The 19545-nt window shown below is 48.1% G+C and overlaps 3 protein-coding genes across 3 annotated transcripts; all 3 read left to right on the top strand.

Moving 5' to 3' along the window:
* The first annotated feature begins 1756 nt into the window (after positions 1-1756).
* On the top strand, positions 1757-5407 carry LOC117844012 (cucumisin-like). Its single transcript, XM_072291772.1, has 7 exons — positions 1757-1896; positions 2109-2125; positions 3350-3678; positions 3771-3796; positions 4274-4433; positions 4818-4931; positions 5219-5407. The coding sequence occupies exons 1-7, from the start codon at positions 1757-1759 to the stop codon at positions 5405-5407; spliced, it is 975 nt and encodes a 324-aa protein (XP_072147873.1).
* A 3329-nt stretch (positions 5408-8736) lies between these two features.
* Positions 8737-12181, top strand: LOC117844010 (subtilisin-like protease SBT4.3). Its single transcript, XM_072291771.1, has 10 exons — positions 8737-8844; positions 8994-9161; positions 9266-9437; positions 9653-9890; positions 9983-10484; positions 10602-10663; positions 10787-11017; positions 11116-11227; positions 11326-11533; positions 11628-12181. Exons 1-10 carry the CDS (start codon positions 8737-8739, stop codon positions 12179-12181), a joined length of 2355 nt encoding a protein of 784 aa, XP_072147872.1.
* A 1420-nt stretch (positions 12182-13601) lies between these two features.
* Positions 13602-19414, top strand: LOC117844009 (subtilisin-like protease SBT4.3). Its single transcript, XM_034724797.1, has 10 exons — positions 13602-13706; positions 13802-13926; positions 14084-14175; positions 14670-14907; positions 17162-17663; positions 17741-17802; positions 17907-18134; positions 18249-18360; positions 18496-18709; positions 18822-19414. Exons 1-10 carry the CDS (start codon positions 13602-13604, stop codon positions 19412-19414), a joined length of 2271 nt encoding a protein of 756 aa, XP_034580688.1.
* The last annotated feature ends 131 nt before the right edge of the window (positions 19415-19545 follow it).

The raw sequence follows: 19545 nt of genomic DNA, 5'->3' as shown, positions 1-19545 counted from the left end.
GGGTCATTAATTAGCACTTCTAAAGAATAAATGCTGCAGTAATCTGATTAATGAACGGTTAAATCCAAGCACATAATTTTTTTGGTTATTTCTTGCTAATATGAGCAATAATAATTATAAATTTTATGGAGAATTTACCATGCATTTTCTCTTATATTTCTTTGATTGATGAGTACCCACGTGCAATGATCGATCTAATCTCTTGATGATTGTTGTGAGGACGCGAGTGAAGATATCAGCTAAGCAACCAACTAAAAATTAGCTCATAAAAAGATTCCTTAAATCCTCAAGGGTTTCTTCACTCGTTTGAACAACAAGCGACCCAATCATCACGCGAAATGGCCATATGTCACCACACAGCCTAGCTAAGGCATCTTACTATTACTAATTCCCCCACGTTAATTATCATAAGATGTGATAAAAAGGATAAATCCTTAGAAATTCTTACAAAACCAAAAACATCGTCTAGTAATCAATTAGGTAGACTTCAATGATCATAACCTTGGAATCTATCATGTTTTTTTAAAAAAATTACCCACCTCTACCGTTAAGAAAATACTCTAAGAAAATACTCGACCCCTATATCTATATCTAAATTATCTACCTCGGCTATTATGATAAAATAACCCGTAATCATCATCTAAATTACCTACCTATCCACTATAAAAAATATGAAATAACCTCCCTAAATCTACATGTAAATTAACCACATCTACCTATATTAAAATAACCTACCTAAAACAATCATCATAAATATCCCAAGTACACGAATATATGATTCTAAATTACCTATTTATTTCATTGTTAATATAGAACATACTAACCTATGGTATTTATGCATGATGTGTGCCACCATATATACATGCATAGATGAAGCAATGAGAGTACCGATTTCATGTCAAACACGTAGTTAAAACTAGACGGTTCAATTAAACACAAACCAAATAAATATGGATCTGTGATTAAATGTGAAAAAGTATGAATGTACATGAAAAAAGTGCATAGAGTAATTGTTAACTAAAATCAACAGGGGCATGGAAAACCAGCCTTCACATCTTTTATGGAAACACTGCTCCTATTCGTGGCCTCAAAATTATATGAAATGAACACACCTAATCCAGTGGAAACTCAAACTTGCAATCTTCTAGTCACTGATCGATGCCCATCCTTGACACACATGGAACCAAAGGGGTTTTAAGGCCAATAATTTGCCAAAAAATACTAAATAAAACCAGCCCGGCGTAATTTCAATGCCTGCTAAAACAATTCTCTACTTCTCCCCCCTTTTTTTAAACACATGCCTGTTTTCAACAAAGTTGGATAAGACAGGCCTTCAGCAGGCTGTATGCTCCTCCCCAACAAGGAAGCAAACACATCTGTGCTGGAACGCCGAACGCCACTGCACGTCCTCTCGCATTGTTCATGCCGTCAGCTGTGCCTGTCCGCGCTAGACAACAGACAAAGCTACGGAGCAAGCGATGCGGCGCTGCAGGCCGCTGATCTTGTCGCCGTCGTCTTCGCCACCGCCGGCTGTGCCGCACGCGTGCATTTGACCGAAGCTTTGACGCATTGGGCTAAAGCTTTGCTTAGAACACTATGGGTTGGCTCAGAGATCGTCTCCTCCTCGTAGCCCTCTTCGCCGCGAGCCTGAGCTGCGCCCCTCAAACCGGCGACGGCGATGGAGCGCAGGTCATAGAGGCCACACCTCACGCATGCTGGTTTTTGATTCAGGAACGTGTCGTCACAGGAAACGACTATGTTGGTGATGACTGATGAGCAGGTGTACGTCGTGTTCCTGGGGCACCTGCCCGAGTCGGGCTCATTGGAGTATGGAGGTCCCTCAGCTGTAGAAGCTGCTCACCACGACCTGCTGAGTCAGGTCCTCGACGACGGCAGGTCTCTCTTTCAATCGATCGGACCGCATGATACTTTAGCGCAGTTTTCTGTTTTTTACATCAGTTCTTCAAAATTGTACCTTTTCACCAAATTTTTACACTTAAATCCACGTCGACGCCATTTCTCATGGACAAATTAACCATTACTCCATCTGTCCCAAATTACCATTCGTTTTGATTTTTCTAAATTCATAACTTTTACTATGCATTTAGATACATTCTATGTCTAGGTACATAGCTTATCTAGATACATAGCAAAAGCCATGTATCTAGAAAAGTTAAAATGAATAGTAATTTGAGATGGAGGGAGTAATTCGGAAAGGAAGGGTTCTTTTGGGAGGTTCAATTCCTTCAACGCCAGCAAGGGAACCGAGTTGTCGTCATGAACAATAAAACACTACAATTTTTTTTTGCGAGGGTAAAACATAATAATTTGTAGCATACTGTATGCTAAATCATCTTTGCAGTTGAACTTTTGCGGTTTTACCTGGATTTTTTTTAGTGTAGAAAACACCATAAGGCTAAACCTATGGTTTTACCTTTGGCAGCTCTGCCTCGGACAAGATCCTCCACAGTTACAAGAGAAGCCTAAATGGCTTTGCGGCAAGATTAACCGAGCAAGAGGCCCAAAAACTCTCTAGTATGTGTTGACAGAGTATTTTCAGTTTATTTTGAAAAGCATTTCCCTTCTCTGTGCAAATCTCAGAGATTCGTGCATACATGACTTATTCCTAAATATGCAAATCCCAAAGCAAAATCAATTGCGCCTACCTGCTGTAAGTTCATCGAAGAGAGGGAGCAAAATCAAACCTTAAAAGTCAACAGTAATCTTTCGACATCCAGAGGTAGGAATTGTAAGCTCAAGAGGTGTTGAGTCATTTGGCTTTACCTGACAGGCATGGAGGGCATTATGTCGGTGTTCCCAAGCCGGACCCACGAGCTTCTCACCACGAGATCATGGGATTTCCTGGGCTTGCCTCAAATCCCGCCTGAGGCTATGCCATTGGAGGGCGAGGTCATCGTCGGCATGCTAGACTCTAGCGTGTGGCCGGATTCCCCACCTTTCTCCGACGAAGGCTTCGGCCCGCCACCGAGCAGATGGAAGGGCTCCTGCCAAAATTTCACGTGCAACAAGTAGGTGCCCTTCTGCGCTCCCTCAATCTCAGATGTTATTGGCGTTTCAGCTTATAAGCGGCTTATCGGTGGAAATAGTGAGGATCCCGCCAAACATTTTGTTTATTTCCACTGATTCTCGCTTATTTGATCTTTCAATCACAAATGCTCTTTTTCTTCTCACAAAATCATCTTTAACGCAGTAAGATTACCGGAGCTCGCGTGTACGGCATCGGACCAAACAACAGCACCGGCTTGTCGCTGTTGGACAAGGGCGGCCACCGCAGCCACACGGCGTCGATCGTCGCTGGCAGGGTGGTTGGCGAAGTGAGCTTGGGCAGCCTCGCTCGCCGTCTACAAGGTGTGCCACAGCGGGGGCTGTCGCGACGCCGACATCTTGGTGGCGTTCGACAATGCCATCACTGGTGTGGACGTGATCTCCTTCTCCATCGGCAACGCGGTCCCCTTGCAGTACTTCGAGGACGCTGGTGCCATCGGCTCCTTTCACGCCGTGAGGCGCGGGGTGCTCACCTCTGCCACCAACAACAACTCCGAGCTCGATGGCGGCCACGCCTGCAACATTGCGCCCTGGATGCTGTCCTTCGCGGCTAGCAGCATCCATTCGCGGTTCGTCGACAAGATCGTCCTTGGCAACGGCAAGACCATAGTGGTCAGTGCATCAGTCGCATACATCACGACATGGTTTTTCCCTCTCTTCGGCAAGCTAACACGATGATATGATGTTCTATACCTTGGACGCAGGGCACCTCAATTAGGTCATTCTCAATGTAAAGTTTCATATTTATAAAACCAAAAGTGCCATATAAGCATGAATGTATTTAGTTCGTAGATGAAATAGCTCACACAATGCATAGTTTTATCTCTTGTTGTTTCCAAGGCTACATGCAAGACACAAAGATCTTGGAAATAGTGTACATATGGTTTCATCCCCATGAAATCACTTTCTTTTCTCACCTCATAAATAGTGTGCCATATCATCAAAATTGCCTATATGGCAGCCCATTTATTGTCCATCAAACTCCCGTTGAGAATGATCTTAACACCTTCCCGATGCTACAGAATGCGCCACTTGTCTTTCCCATCAACGGGTAATAAGTCTGAAAGGACGTGAGCAAAATAATTAATGGTTTTCAAAACCATGGAATTTACAATATAAATTTCCTGATAAAACCTGTTTTGTAAAAAATGATTTTTATAACCTTGTGATCCAAACAACCACCCAATGGTTTCACTTGGCACTGCAGAACCTGTGAGCCAGATGGCCTGGCCGGAGGTTCATATGAAGGGAAGATCGTCCTCTGCCCGGCCGACAACAGTGGCGATCCGAACGATGGCGCAGGCCCGTTCATGGCTGGTGCGGACGGCGCCGTCATCGTCGGCCATTACCCCAACCTCTCACAAGCCGTAATTCTCCCTGCGCTTGTGGTGACTCAGGATTCAGGAACAGTTCGATGAAATAGTTGCCTATGTCAAAAGCACAGAGTGAGCTCCCTGATCATGTCGCTTTGTCGCAACACCTTATTGAAGAGGTTTAACTCTCACAATTTGCAGTAATCCTGTGGGCACCATAGTCAGCACAGAGACGATGTTCGATCCCAGGCTCCAATAGCCGCCTCCTTTTCTTCTCCAGGCCCAAACCTCATCACTCCTGGGATTTTGAAGGAACCGAATTCACTTCAAAGATCACAATCATCTCCAGTGATCTCATAGGAAAATTAAGGACAACCAGTTATGTTCATACTTCATAGAATTGTTTTCTGAATTCTGATAAATGGTGTCCGTCTGCAGCCTGATCTAGCTGCACCCGGGGTTGGACATTATCGCCTCATGGACGCCGCTGTCATCACCAACCGGCCGGAGAGCCTGTCGACAACAGGAAGGTCCTCTGCAACATCGAGTCTGGCACGTCCATGGCTTGGACACACGCTAGCGGCGCCGCGGCATATGTCAAGTCCCACCACCGCGACTGGTCTCCGGCGATGATCATCTCAGCTCTCATTACCACAGGTACATATAATACCGCACTGATTCCATTTCATACACCTTCAGTCACATTCATGTTGTTCCATTTAAACCGTCAGGGGAGGATTCTTCACATTTAAATAATGAAATCACTAACCATCTAAAAACACATTGAAATTTACAATTTGGAGATAAATAGTCAACATTTTCTCCCTGTTTAAAATCAGCAAAAAGAACCTACCATATCGCAACAATATGATGTTGATGCAGCCACTCCGATGAACACGCCAGGCAACGCCGGCAGCAACGAGCTCAAGTACGGCGCCGGCCAGCTCAACCCTTCGAAGGCGCCCGACCCCGGCCTCGTCTACGACGCGCGCTCCGACTACGTCGCCATGCTGTGCGCTCAGGGGTAAAACGCCACGCAGCTGGCACTCGTCAACGGCTCAAACACCACGGCCTGCGCCGCTGCCGGCGACACCACCGGCGACCTCAACTACCCGACCATGGCAGCCCACGTCGCGCCGGGGAAGAACATCAGCGTGGGCTTCGCGCGGACCGTCACCGACGTCGGCGCCTCTCCCGGCTCCGTGTACGTCGCGAAGGTCGTCCTCCACGGTGCGCGGCGCAACCTCGCCGTCGGTGTCTCGCCGGACAGGCTGGAGTTCAGCGCGCAGAAGAGGACGGCCTCGTTCGGCGTGTCCGTTTCTGGCGAGGCGCTGGCCGCGGATGAGGTCGTCTCGGTGGCGGTGGTGTGGTGCGACGACGAGCACGAAGTGAGGAGTCCGGTGGTGGTGTACACGGTGAGCGCCGGCTTCCACCATTTTTGAGTTGTGCATGGATTTGTTAGGCACAGAGAATGCACTGTTAGCTATTGCTCGATTTCAGAGATGCCACACTAGGAATAGCAAAGAGTGACATCACCAGCAAGATCGTGACCCCGCGTCGTCTCGCGTGTGGCGACTCGGGGGGCCTCCGCCGCCGCCGCCCTGACCGGTGACGGCGGCGGCCGCCGGCGGCTCCAAGCGGTGGTCGCGGCCTTCCCCCACCCTCTCTCAATCCTCCTCCATGCCTCCCTTCCTCTTCCACCTCCGTTGCTTGTTTTCTTTTCTTCCTCTTCGATTTCATCGTGGCTACAGCTGGATCCGCGTTCTTTGCAGCGGATCGACGCGCCCCCCGGCTGGATCTGGCCATCTCAGTGCCGATGCCTTCGTTGGGGCTCGGATGCGCTTTGCTCTGCCAGTGGTCTGCGCGGGCGCGAGGAAGGTGGCGGTGGGGCTCTTCGTTTTCGACCGGGCCTCCTTCCCCGGTGCTATCCGGTGGATGGCTGGTGTTCTGGGCGGCGGGTCCAGCTCCACCTCAGCCGTTTCCGGTGCTCACGCGACTGCCCACGGTCCATGGCGGCCCCTAGTGGGCGGCCGTCTTGTCCTCGCCCGGGCTTCCTTCCCCCGACTCTCCGTGGCGGCAGCGGTGGCTAGCTGGGGTGCGGGCGTCAGATCCGACCGCGTCGAGCGTCATCTGTCCGCCCGTGGCCTTGGCGCCGCGCCGCTTGAGAGGTGGGCAATGCCCTGGCCGGCGTTGGTGCCAGTGTGGGAACGGGCACTCGGCGGCTTATGGTGTTGCGGCAGTGGCATCGACCCACAGAGGTTGGTGCTTGTCAGGGTGTGCAGGTTCTCGGGCGAAAGCTTTAACTCGGTTCTTGACCGTTTGCCAACGACAATGGTGCCATGGGCATCATTTGCCTTCTTAAAGGTGTTGCCGTGAGGACCTCAACCCCTCGGGACAGTTTTAGGTGAAAATCAAAGAATCAGATCCCTAGTTTGGATGATGGTAATGTGTTGACGTTGCTTTCCTCTTGGAGCGTTGTCTTCGAGTCTTTAGGATAGCGACACTATGGCCAGCTTGGAGAGATGGTGATACTGTTTATTTTCAGTGTGCTTGATGTGGAGTTGCTGGAGTTCGTGGTAGAGATCGACTAGTGCGATTTCTAAGCGGTAGAGATTACTAAGTAGCATATGACTGTAAGGCAGGATGATCCTATGCATGGTCCGTGGAATTTGAACCCACGACCTCTGGCCTTGTGCGATTCTTCTTTACCACTCCATCTACACAACATATGTGATAGATGTAGATATGCTTTCCTTTTGAAGTATACCCGTGGAGAGGCTTTTAGTACCCGGGTCACTTTTAGTATCAGGTGGTGTTACGACCCGTTACCAAAGACCACTCTGGAGCTGCTGTGTACAGTAGATCTGTCAGCTCTTTGTTTTAGAAGTGAAAAGATTCAAAAAAAACATTGCACCCTGTTACGATTGAAGTGTGCACGTTTGTTGCACGCTGGTAGCTAGACACGTTTGTAACACGTCGATCACTCTTGTTCGGGATGTTTTCTTTTTCAAGTCTGTCACCCACATCTCAAGTTAGATTCTGTTTGTGAAATGTCAGGTGTGCATCACGTAAAGTTGTAGGGATCCATCACGTTGAACAAAATGTTGCACATGAGTGCACGCCTGTTACACATGACTGCACGTTATACCTGGGAATTCAATATCAATGGCATCCATCATCCATCATGTGCCATTATTTAAAAAAATTATAACAAATAAATTCTGGGTTTCCTGTGTGCAACAAAATGTTAGAACTATCCATCATGTGTCATTCCAAAAGAACGTTACCAACTCACGTTGGTTCCAACACGTGCCATAAAAAAACAGATACAAACTCAAGTATGCAAAGGCACCAATCACGTGTCCTTCCAAAAAAGAAAAAAAATGTTACGTCACGTATGCAACACACAAGTCAACCGCATTATTAGATCTAATTCTGCATGTTATCCATCATCCATCACGTATTCACGTTATTACAACTAATATATCAAACTGAAAAAATATCTTCCCGATTTTTCTAATTTCCTAAAATAAATAAATGAATAAATATTCCTATCACCTCCATTGAGGTAATATGTGCTAAAAGTCATCCAGATCGATGGCTCACAGTTATTTCGGAGTACCGTAGCAAAGCCTACATCTACGCAGAGTACATACTACATGTGACCATATTATGCACACATTTGATAAGTTTGTGTATCCATTTGCACGTTTTGATAGTCGTTGGATCAAAAATATAAGTTGTTGTATGGTGAGTGTAATTTACTCAATAGAAAAGTAGTCTTGTATGGTTTAGACCGGTACGTCCAGAAATTTCATAAAGAATAATTCAGCTCGTGTAGTAGCTATAAAAAAACTCCTATGTTACAAAATGAGATCAATATTATTTTAATTTTTGCGAAACACTATCACGTGACTCATGTCCACGTCCAATAATAGTCCCAAATTTATTCTTTAATTTGCACCACTTCTGTGTCTTAAAATTACTGGCCCTTGCATATAAGCACTTATATGCACAGGTTGATGGGCTTGTATTTGAGTAAACCTGTCCTAGCCCAAACAATTCTTGGAAAACCCATGGCACGTACGCTTCAGCACAAGAAAAACCCGAGATATTCCGTACGTGGCAAGTACACATGCTGCCGGGCAGGGCGCCAGGACACCGAGCACCACGCCATTGTCGCGTTGTTCCCTGCACAAGGCTACGGACCAAGCACAAAACTCCAAGCTGGTGCATGGATGCCATCGACGAGTCTTTTGTACAAACAAAATTTCCATCGGGGTTTATTACATATATAGAGAACACACAGGAGTGTTCGTGCCTCGAGCAGACCTGCCCCAAGCTTCCAACACGTACGATGCCTCGTCCCAGAACCCTTCTTCTCCCCCTCCTCCTCGTCGTCTTCGCCGCGAGCCTGAGCGCCGCTGAAACGACCGTCGGCGACGGTGACGGCGATGGAGGGCAGGTTAGACGGACGATCCATCGATCTGGATGCTGCATGCATTTCTGCTTTGTCGCATAATTTTTTTTTCTTTTTTTTCTTTTTAGGATCTGAATGCATATCTAATGTATTCATGACATGTGTTAACGGTTTAATTCGTTCATGACGAGCAGGCGGTTTACATCGTGTACCTTGGGCACCTGCAGCCTACGCCGCCGGACCTGTCAGGGTCCGAAGATGGTGTCTCCGCTGCAGAGTTTGCTCATCACGACCTGCTGAACCAGGTCCTTGACGAGAGCAGGTGTAAAACTCTCTTTTTAGTTTTTACCCTTGGTGTTACGGTGTGTTGGATTTGATGAATGCGATGGAGATGACAATCTGTTCTTAGCTTTATATAAACTAAGCCTAATCCGCTGTGGTTCACCGGCCGGGAAATAAAGTTTAGCATGGGGTGGGAAGCAGACTGTCTTATTTTGAAGATACAAAAATTGGAGTTGAAACCTATGCTTTTTTGGTCTTTTACAGCTCTGCTTCAGACAGGATCCTCCGTAGTTACAGAAGAAGCTTAAATGGCTTCGCAGCCAGGCTAACCGAACAAGAGGCCCATGAACTCTCTAGTACGTGACCAAAATGATTTCTTTTCTTCCTCCCCTCCTTTTGGCTGGGGCATTCCTTTTCTTCATTGGCATCTAGTGTTTATATCAAATTAATTCAGAAGGATAGGGAGCTCAATCAGAACACATCAACTTTTGTTTGACATGCATCAAAGACTAGGAATTGCAAAGACATGCATGAACCTAGCAAGCTCTTATACAATTTCCCTTACCTTTAGGCATGGATGGCGTCGTGTCAGTCTTCCCTAGTGAGACCTATGAGCCGTTGACCACAAGATCGTGGGACTTCCTGGGCTTCCCTCAAACGCCGAAGGAAGAGTTACCGTTGGAGGGAGAGATCATCGTCGGCATGCTCGACACCGGCATATGGCCCGACTCACCGTCCTTCTCCGACGACGGCTTCGGCCCGCCGCCGAGCAGGTGGAAGGGTGTGTGCCAGAACTTCACGTGCAACAAGTATGACCAAGATTTTTTTTTTCCTTCAATGTCACGGACAAATCAGTTCGTAGCACAAATGGCTCACCGCTGAAGAATGTCGTTGCGTGCAGTAAGATCATCGGAGCCCGCGCCTACAGAGGAGGATCGAGCGACGGCCTGTCGCCGCTCGACGACGAGGGCCACGGCAGCCACACAGCCTCCACGGTGGCCGGGCGGTCGGTCGGCAACGTCAGCTTCGGCGGCCTCGCCGCCGGCGTGGCCCGCGGCGCCGTGCCGGGCGCCAGGCTCGCCGTCTACAAGGTGTGCTGGGACAGGGGCTGCGGCAGCGCCGACATCCTCGCGGCGTTCGACGACGCCGTCGCCGACGGCGTCGACGTGATCTCCTTCTCCATCGGGAGCAGTGACCCCCGGGAGTACTTCCGGGACGCGCAGGCCATCGGCTCGTTCCACGCCATGCGGCGCGGCGTGCTCACGTCGGCGTCGGCCGGGAACTCCGGGTTGCTAGGCGGGCACGTCTGCAACGTCGCGCCGTGGATGCTGTCCGTGGCGGCGAGCAGCATCGATCGCCGGTTCGTCGACAAGATCGTTCTCGGCAACGGCGAGACAATAGTGGTTAGCAGTTAGCACTGGAGCTAAAATTAGCTTCTTTCTGTCCTTATCCTTTCTTTCACTGGAACCAAATTAGGATTAAACATGGCAACCATTCATGGTGTTGTTCTTCTCTTGCAGGGAGCCTCCATCAACACCTTCCCAACGCTAACAAATGCAACACTTGCATTCCCCGCCGGCGGGTAACACGACGACGACAATGACATTCTATAGTACATTAATTCAAAAAAAGGAACTTTTGCAGAAAATTAAAATTACCATGTTCCTAATGGCGCCAGCATTTGGTATTTGTTGTTCCACTGTAGGTCCTGTGATCCAGATAACCTGTCCGGCGGTTCATACAGAGGGAAGATCGTCCTCTGCCCGCCGCAGAACAACGGCCGTCCGAACGACGGCTCCGGCCCGTTCTCGGCCGGTGCGGCGGGCGTCGTCATCGTCACCCGTTCACCCGACGTCGCCTTCGTGCTGCCGCTCCCCGGTCTCACCGTAACTCAGGACGAGTTCGACCAGATCATGGCGTATGTCAACAGCACCAGGTGTGCTCAACTGTTCACTGACTGACTGACAGCTGAACTGTACTTCTCTCCCGAATTCGTGGCTGATTCTCTGACAATGCATTGTTACTCCTTTGTAGCAATGCTGTGGCTACCATTCACAGAACCGAGACGACGGCCAATCCACCAGCTCCAGTGGCCGCCTCGTTCTCTTCTCCAGGGCCGAACCTGATCTCCTCCGGGATCTTGAAGGTGCTGGCTGATAAAGTTCACCAACATCTCCAGTAGTATCTCTTGGAAATGTCACGGTTTCAAAAATTGTTACAAAACATTTTTGTATCCATGTGCAGCCTGATATATCTGCACCGGGGATCGACATCATAGCCTCATGGTCGATGCTGTCGTCACCGACGGGCAACCCTAACATGAAGGTTCTGTACAACATCATCTCCGGCACGTCCATGGCGTGCCCGCACGCGAGCGGCGCCGCCGCCTACGTCAAGTCCCACCACCGCGACTGGTCGCCGGCGATGATCATGTCGGCTCTCATCACCACCGGTCTGTCTCGCACAGAGTTCATGATCAGCACCTTTCCCATTATTTCTTCAGCTCGGTAAAGAAGTTCTCAATGTGTGTGATGCTGATGATGCAGCCACTCCGATGAACACGGCGGGCACCTCCAACAGTACCGAGCTCAAGTACGGCGCCGGGCAGCTCAGCCCGGCAAAGGCGCGCGACCCCGGCCTCGTCTATGACGCCTCGGAGAGCGACTACGTGGCCATGCTGTGCTCGCATGGGTACAACGCCACGCAGCTCGCGCTCGTCACCGGCTACAACGCCCCGGCCTGCGCCGCCGGTGGCGCAGCAGCCGGCTCCAGCAGCGACCTCAACTACCCGACCATGGCGATCCGTGTCGCGCCCAGGAAGAACTTCACCGTGAGCTTCCCGCGGACCGTCACCAACGTCGGGGCCGCAGGCGACGCCTACGACGTGAAGGTCGTCATTCCTATTGAGGCGGCCAAAGTGTTCGCCGCCGTTGTTGTTTCGCCGGTCAAGCTGGAGTTCAGCGCGCTGAGCCAGAAGATCTCGTTCACCGTGACGGTGTCCGGCGTAGCGCCGGCGGAGGGCCAGGCCCACTCGGCGGCCGTCGTGTGGTATAACGACGAGCACCAGGTGAGGAGCCCGTTGGTGGTGTACACAGTGTAGGAAGGGGTCAGAGAAGAAGGAATCCAGCAGTTTGGGAGTGGTGCATCAAGGATCTAAGAATAAAAACCACTTATTTGATAAAGTGATTTACTATTTTAAGACAAGGTTTCTTCAAAAAATTTGCATGCTAGAAACAAATAGTGAAGATCATGTGAAGTATACGACCCATGCTCGACTTGTCACATGTGAGGTAACAAATTTGATATGGCAAAAATATGGTCGTTGTTGGTCTCTTGGGGGCGCCGATCACAGGTATGCTGAGTGAGCTGGGCCGGACCATTGCGCACTCTACAACATACAGTGGACGTTATAGTACTGGAGGGAGAGACGACTCCATGCTGTTGAATGTTGTCTCAGTATTCATTTTTTTTAAGGTATGAAAGTTAAGAATAAAAAATTTTCATGCACATGTTCAATGCTGTGTGAAATTTCAAATTTGAGGTTACAAAGTAAAAAAGTGAAATTCTATGAACTTCACTTTAGATGATAAACCGCTTATATATGTAATGAAAAATTTGATGAATCTACAAATTTAAAAGGGAACCATGCATCACAAAAATAAATTTGAGGAAGAGGAACGCTAAAAATGAGTTTGTCACATTGATAAGCCTTTTTATTTCTAATTAGCGACTCCTTTTGAAGCCTCCACATTAATTCTCATAGGACACGCTAGGAAAAAAAAGATAAATTCTAAAACTTCTAAGAAAATTTAGAAACATTATTCGACCATCAATTTGGTACTCTAATTGTTATAGCCATTTAGTTCTACTGTACATCTGCTATAATGAAAATAGTCTAAAAGTAACATCATAAATTTATATATAAATTACTCGCCTCTAAACCAAGGAAATGCGAAAAGATCAGAGAACACGGGGGCGACAACGGCACAAGAAAATATGTGCTGTTGCAAATGTCTTGTTTTTGTGTTTTTCTAGTATATCTCCTTTTCGCAGCGTGCTTCGAAGAAATTTACGAGTCCACAGGGAAGGCCTTGCCGGGGAGCGTTGAAGCTCCATCGCCTAAAAATGGAACTTGTTTTCTGGCACACGAAGCATAGAAAGAGCGCAAAAATAACTAGTACCCCCATGTAGCAGCAAACAATATAACAGCGTCATTTGCTAGGACATGATAGGAACCGAATGACAACAGCCTCCGTGTAAATCCTAGTTTAATCCACTCCGTGGCTCCAAACGTGTTCTCAGAATCTGAGATAGGATTCTACACAGGACATGAAACTACGCGCACTGCTGCGATCCAGACGACAGAACAAACACAAAGCTACGGAGCAAGCAACGCAGCTCTGCAAGCTGTGTCACTCAAAAAAAATAAAAAAGCTCTGCAAGCTGTGCAGGTTACATATATACATCTGGAACGTGGATACATATGCATAATCTCATACAGTTGGAGTTCATACGATCCAATGGGTCGTCACCGTACGCTTCTTCTTTTCCTCGCTCTCTTTGCCGCGAGCCTGAGCGCCTCTCAATCCATCAGTGGCGGCGGCGACATCGACGACGGAGAGAAGGTCAGACGACACGGGCCATAGATCTGCCAGCTAAGCATTCTTGGCATTTCTGCTGCATCAACCATGCGTACGATTCCATTGTTTGTGATGTGCAGATCTATGTCGTGTACCTGGGGCACCTGGCAAGCTCGGGGAATCCCTCGGAGCCTGAAACATTATCTACTGCTACTGTGGAAGTTGCTCATCACGACTTGTTGAGCAAGGTTCTTGACGACGGCAGGTCTAGTAGTACTCAGCTCTTACCTGACAACATGGCATTTCATGGAGAACAGACCTTTTTTTCGGCTTTTGTGTTTACCAGGCTGAAGTTTAGAGAATTTTCTGTGACAAAAAATTAGACAAAGTTTGAGTGTAAACCCATGCTTGTCCTTTTGCAGCTACGCTTCGGACAGGATCCTCCGTAGTTACAAAAGAAGCTTAAATGGCTTCGCAGCAAGGCTTACTGAACAGCAGGCAAATAAACTAGCTGGTATGAGGCAAAATTAAATAAAATACAACAAAAATTTTCTCCCCTGATGGACATTCTATCCTTTTTCATTGATACCCATGTATCTAGCATGCACATATCCCATCTTTTACGGTACACAATACTACTATTTAGAACCATCCATTGATATGGGTAATTTAGTAATTGTTATTTTGTAAAATGTGATATTCCAAATGGAATGATTTATGATATTTGTGCTCTTTTTCCACGATACCCTTATACTACGTATACTACTCATGTATACTACCTATACCACATGTGAAGTTTTCAGTAGTATATAATTAATCTTGATCATAGGATATTTTTATACTAATCCTTTTCAAACACTAGTATAACCTAGTATCGTGCAATAAAAGAGCTCCATGCCAAATTAACAGCTCCTACATCCTTAACCAGAGGGAGGGAGTAACTAGGAATTACAAGAACATGCATCATGACCCTCAACTCTTTAATACATTGTTGGCTTTACCTATCAGACATGGAGGGCATCGTGTCAGTCTTCCCAAGCAAAACCTATGAGCTTCAAACAACAAGGTCGTGGGACTTCTTGGGCTTGCCTGAAACGCCGCAGGAAGAGCTGCCCTTGGAGGGGGAGGTCATCGTCGGCGTGCTTGACACCGGCATATGGCTGGACTCACCGTCCTTCTCCGACGAGGGATTTGGCCCACCACCCAGCAGGTGGAAGGGTATATGTCAAAACTTCACCTGCAACAAGTACGAAATTCATTTTCCTTTTGGGTTGCTAACCTTCAGATGTTTAAGGATTCCTTATTTGTTTTGTCAGTTTTCACATTGCCCTACAATATTTTAATGATTTCTCGAGTTTTTTCTTTAAATGTTTGATGGTTATTGGCCTTCATTTGAATTTTCTCAAATAGCCAAGGCTTTTTTCAGCCTAATTGAAATCCCCAGAGTTATTTATCAAGTTGGTTTTTTATTAAAAAACATGGTTTGGGTATTCTTTGGTTACTGCTGATTTTGTTCACCCTCGGGGAATATCCAAATTAGACTAGAATACCCTCCACCACTTGACAAGAATTGTGAATAACAATATCAATAACTACTTAATAAAACAATGAGAAATCTTTGACATATACTCCCTCCGTCCTGAAATACAAGACACTTTGGTTTATTCTAAGTCAAACTAGTTTAAGTTTAACCAATCTATAGAGAATAGTATCAACATCTAACATATCAAATAAGTAAATTATGGAAATATACTTTATAATGGTGTTGACGGTAGTTAGCGCGCCAATTCGTGAACCACAAGCGCACGGATCAATTGTAACTTTTCTCTTAGACTATTCCCCCAAGGTTTATCAATCCGTAGAATAAGTGGATTGTTGGCTCTCACTTTATACCAATCTTGCTAACGAAACTAAGTGTATGTATTGTGTAAAGAAACAAACTAAAACTAATAACAGAGATTGAGATAATATAGCAAAGGTTAACACAAGATAGGATATATATATATATAAGTGTTCCCACCCTAGGATTTATGTTCATAAGAATATGCATCTACTACAAAGATGGTTGCTACCCTCACTAGCTATCACAGTGGTTACGTACCCTCTCGACCTTTTTCCTCCCGCATACTATCATTACGCAGGAATACGCAACGCCTTGCTCACACACACTATATTGAAGCATCCACAGAGTTAAACTAATCAGCACGATTACCAGAAACTCTACTAAGAACATATGTTGTACAGAACAAGAGCTCACATATGTAAATGAAGCATTGCAATGACATAGACCATGATGCATTAATGGGCATAAAGAACATGTAGCAGTTACATATCAAGGACCATAACAACCCTAGGGATGAACAGTGGCTTTACCCCATGATCTTACACATGTTGATGAATAAAGGTTGTATGGAGCACCTGGAGAATACCCTGACCAAAGATAAAGACAAGGGGAGGCACGAGGGACTCAGGCCGATCAGCCTAGGGGTTTCCTCCCTCCTCTAGAGGACCTCTTTGATGACGAAGCTCCTGATCAGATCTAAATTCCTATTTCTTCTCTTGTGGCAGCGATGGCTAGGTCTAAACTCATCGGGATTCTCCTCCTTGTTGCATGTCTTGGGTATTTATAGTTGGTGGTGTCAGTTGGGGTGCCTTCGAGGCCAAGTATCTGGAAAATAACCCTAGAAACATCGTGGGCAACCTCTTGGTGAAAGGGCGCGATGATTGAGGCTGAAAACGGGCCAGCAAATCGGCTTGGACCATGTAGACCGATCAGCCTGCCCTGTTTTGGCCTTCAATGGCCAAGTGCTTCGTATGAAAGTTGTAGATCTCATCGAGCTATGTAATTTTCCCTATAAATTCGTCCCAATCGAAGTTCGGATGAGGAAGATATGGCCCGTGCAATTTTCAGCTCCTCCTGCGGGCCTGCAGTTCAATGTTCGTGTTTGGGCCTTCCAATATCCAAAGTCCGGGCCCAAATCTAACTTGTAGAAAACCCTTCATTTATGTCATATTTCCTATAATTTTGCAATATAATCCAAAACACAACACATATGCGAATATGAGGTTATTTCAGGTGTCAAGTGGCAGGTTAGTATAAGAATATGATTGAAAAAAACTAGTTAAATGGCACCAAAAGTGTGTCAATAACAAGCGTCAATAATTTGATGCAATCATACTTATTTAATATTTTAAATATTAGTTTCTTTTTCTATGAATTTAGTCAAACCTGAAACAGTTTAACCTAAAACAGTTTGATTTAGCACTAGAGCAAAATACCTTATATTTGTCGACAAATGGAGTACCGGTAGTGTTGCCACCTTTCTGAATTGGTGGTCTTAGCTCTTAAGGCAGCTGGTTGATGATCCAAGGGATGAAAAAGACATTAAATAACAAGAAAGAAATTATGAACAGTCGAACGCTATTACTACTAGACTAACCATCTGGTGTAACGTTAACACACAAGTTTACGCACGTAAAATGTATGTTGTGGTGTGCAGTAAAGTCATCGGCGCTCGCGCTTACCATGACGGACTGACCGCCGGCCTCTCGCCATTGGACGACCAGGGCCACGGCAGCCACACGGCATCGACCGCGGCCGGCCGGGCGGTCGGCAACGTCAGCTTCGGCGGGCTGGCCGCCGGCACGGCCCGCGGCGCCGTGCCGGGCGCGAGGCTGGCCGTCTATAAGGTGTGCTGGGACAGCGCCTGCCGCGAGATCGACATCCTGGCGGCGTTCGACGACGCCGTCGCCGACGGCGTCGACGTGATCTCCTTCTCCATCGCCACCAGGTTCCCGTCCCTCTACTTCAAGAGCGCCGAGGCCATCGGCTCCTTCCACGCCATGCGGCGCGGGGTGGTCACCTCGGCCGCCGCCGGCAACTCCGGGCTCAGCGGCGGCCGCGTCTGCAACGTCGCGCCGTGGATGCTGTCGGTGGCGGCGAGCACCATCGACCGCCGGTTCGTCGACAAGATCGTGCTCGGAAACGGCAAGACCATTGTGGTCAGTGCTGAAACGAAACGTCTCTTCTAACATTTTCTAAACCACAACTAACACATTGTCATTTTCCTTTCACGCAGGGATCATCCATAAACACGTTTCCACCCGTGAACAATACGACACTTGCATTCCCTGTCAACGGGTAAGAATTCCACGAATTCTATGTTGCTGCGAGTCAAGGAATTTCATCAAGGATAGAGATTGTAGTCTACAGCTCAACTGCTCATGGTTTCGTTTGCCCTGCAGGTCTTGTGATCCAGATGATCTTGCCGGGGTTTCATACAAAGGGAAGATCCTCGTCTGCCCGCAGGAGGGCGGCTTTCGAACCCAGGCCGCAGGTCCAGCATTGGCCGGCGCAGCAGGAGCCGTCGTCACTGGCATAGCACCCGACGCCGCTTTCACAATGCCATTGCCCGCACTCGTGGTAACCGAAGGCCAGTTCGACGAAATCATGGCCTACGTCAACAGCACTAGGTGAGTTCATTGCTTGGCCATAGCTTGTTGGCTGGCATTTAACTGAAATGTTTGGGCCTTAATTCCTTTATTTTTGCGAGCAGTTTGACCTTAATTCCTTGGTCTGTTTTTCAGCAATCCTGTGGGTACCATAGAGAGAACTCACACGACGGTGAACCCACGAGCTCCGATAGCTGCCTCCTTCTCTTCTCCTGGCCCAAACCAGGTCACTCCTGAGATCCTGAAGGTGCTAAACACGAGCTCGTAATCTTTTGAATGCAATTTCAGTGTCATAGAGTTTGAATGCAATTATGGTACGAGGCTAGTTTAATGATTTCATCAGTAGTATAATTTACACCAAGCACATTGTGTGAAATTACAGCCTGATCTATCTGCACCGGGTATCGACATCATAGCCTCATGGTCAATGCTTGCACCACCGTCGGACGATCCTAACGACAAAAGGAGGGTCCAGTACGAGATTAACTCCGGCACATCCATGGCGTGCCCGCACGCCAGCGGCGCCGCGGCGTACGTCAAGTCCCACCACCGCGACTGGTCTCCGGCGATGATCATGTCGGCTCTCATCACTACCGGTACAACGCGCATCCATACTCCCATCATTTCACTCCTGTTTTCATTAAATCTAGTACGTGATTTTGATGTCAAGTTGTCAGTAAATTGATGTTGATGCCAATGCAATTGCAGCCACTCCGATGAACACGCCGGGCAACGCCGGCAGCAACGACCTCAAGTACGGCGCCGGGCAGCTCAACCCGGCGAGGGCGCGCGACCCGGGCCTCGTGTACGACGCGTCGGAGCGCGACTACGTGGCCATGCTGTGCGCGCAGGGGTACAACGCCACGCAGCTTGCGCTCATCACCGGCTCCAACGCCACGGCCTGCGCCGCCGATAACGGCTCGAGCTCGACGGCCGGCGACCTCAACTACCCGAGCATGGCGGCGCTCGTGGAACCCGGAAAGAAGTTCACCTTGAGCTTCCCGCGGACCGTCACCAACGTCGGAGACGACGCGGCGGGCGCCGTGTACGACGTGAAGGTCCTTTCCGCTACCGCCGGCGGGGCGGGGGATCGCCTCGCGGTTGCGGTCGCGCCGAGCAGGCTGGAGTTCGACGCGGCGAACGGGCGGAAGGCGTCGTTCACCGTGACGGTGTCTGGCGTGGTGGCGGAGGCAGGGCAGGTCGTCTCGGCGGCCGTCGTGTGGTCGGACGGCGAGCACGAGGTGAGGAGCCCGGTGGTGGTGTACACGTTGGACTCTGACGACAACGGGTTTAAGCAGTGAAAGAATGTAACATCCGGAAGTTGTGCAAGGATTTAAGAATCAATTCTGCTTGTTTCACAGAGTTAAGATATTGCAAACTCCAGGTCAAGAATAAGCATTGAAGATCATGTGAAAGTTTCACCAAAGATGCA

The sequence above is a fragment of the Setaria viridis genome, chromosome 2 (genome assembly GCF_005286985.2).
Source record: "Setaria viridis chromosome 2, Setaria_viridis_v4.0, whole genome shotgun sequence".
Taxonomy (NCBI): domain Eukaryota; kingdom Viridiplantae; phylum Streptophyta; class Magnoliopsida; order Poales; family Poaceae; genus Setaria; species Setaria viridis.
This window is presented reverse-complemented; position numbering and strand designations above follow the sequence as displayed.

Bases quoted from the DNA above. Each gene is read 5' to 3' on its own strand.
- LOC117844012 (XM_072291772.1), top strand. From the start codon at position 1,757: ATGTTGGTGATGACTGATGAGCAGGTGTACGTCGTGTTCCTGGGGCAC. The intron at 3,679-3,770 runs GTCAGTGCATCA...CCTTGGACGCAG, and splicing joins GCAACGGCAAGACCATAGTG to GGCACCTCAATTAGGTCATT. The intron at 4,932-5,218 runs GCACGTCCATGG...GTTTAAAATCAG, and splicing joins CCTCTGCAACATCGAGTCTG to CAAAAAGAACCTACCATATC.
- LOC117844010 (XM_072291771.1), top strand. From the start codon at position 8,737: ATGCCTCGTCCCAGAACCCTTCTTCTCCCCCTCCTCCTCGTCGTCTTC. The intron at 9,438-9,652 runs GTACGTGACCAA...CCTTACCTTTAG, and splicing joins AGAGGCCCATGAACTCTCTA to GCATGGATGGCGTCGTGTCA. The intron at 11,534-11,627 runs GTCTGTCTCGCA...CTGATGATGCAG, and splicing joins GTCGGCTCTCATCACCACCG to CCACTCCGATGAACACGGCG.
- LOC117844009 (XM_034724797.1), top strand. From the start codon at position 13,602: ATGGGTCGTCACCGTACGCTTCTTCTTTTCCTCGCTCTCTTTGCCGCG. The intron at 17,803-17,906 runs GTAAGAATTCCA...TTTGCCCTGCAG, and splicing joins CTTGCATTCCCTGTCAACGG to GTCTTGTGATCCAGATGATC. The intron at 18,361-18,495 runs GTGCTAAACACG...GTGAAATTACAG, and splicing joins TCACTCCTGAGATCCTGAAG to CCTGATCTATCTGCACCGGG.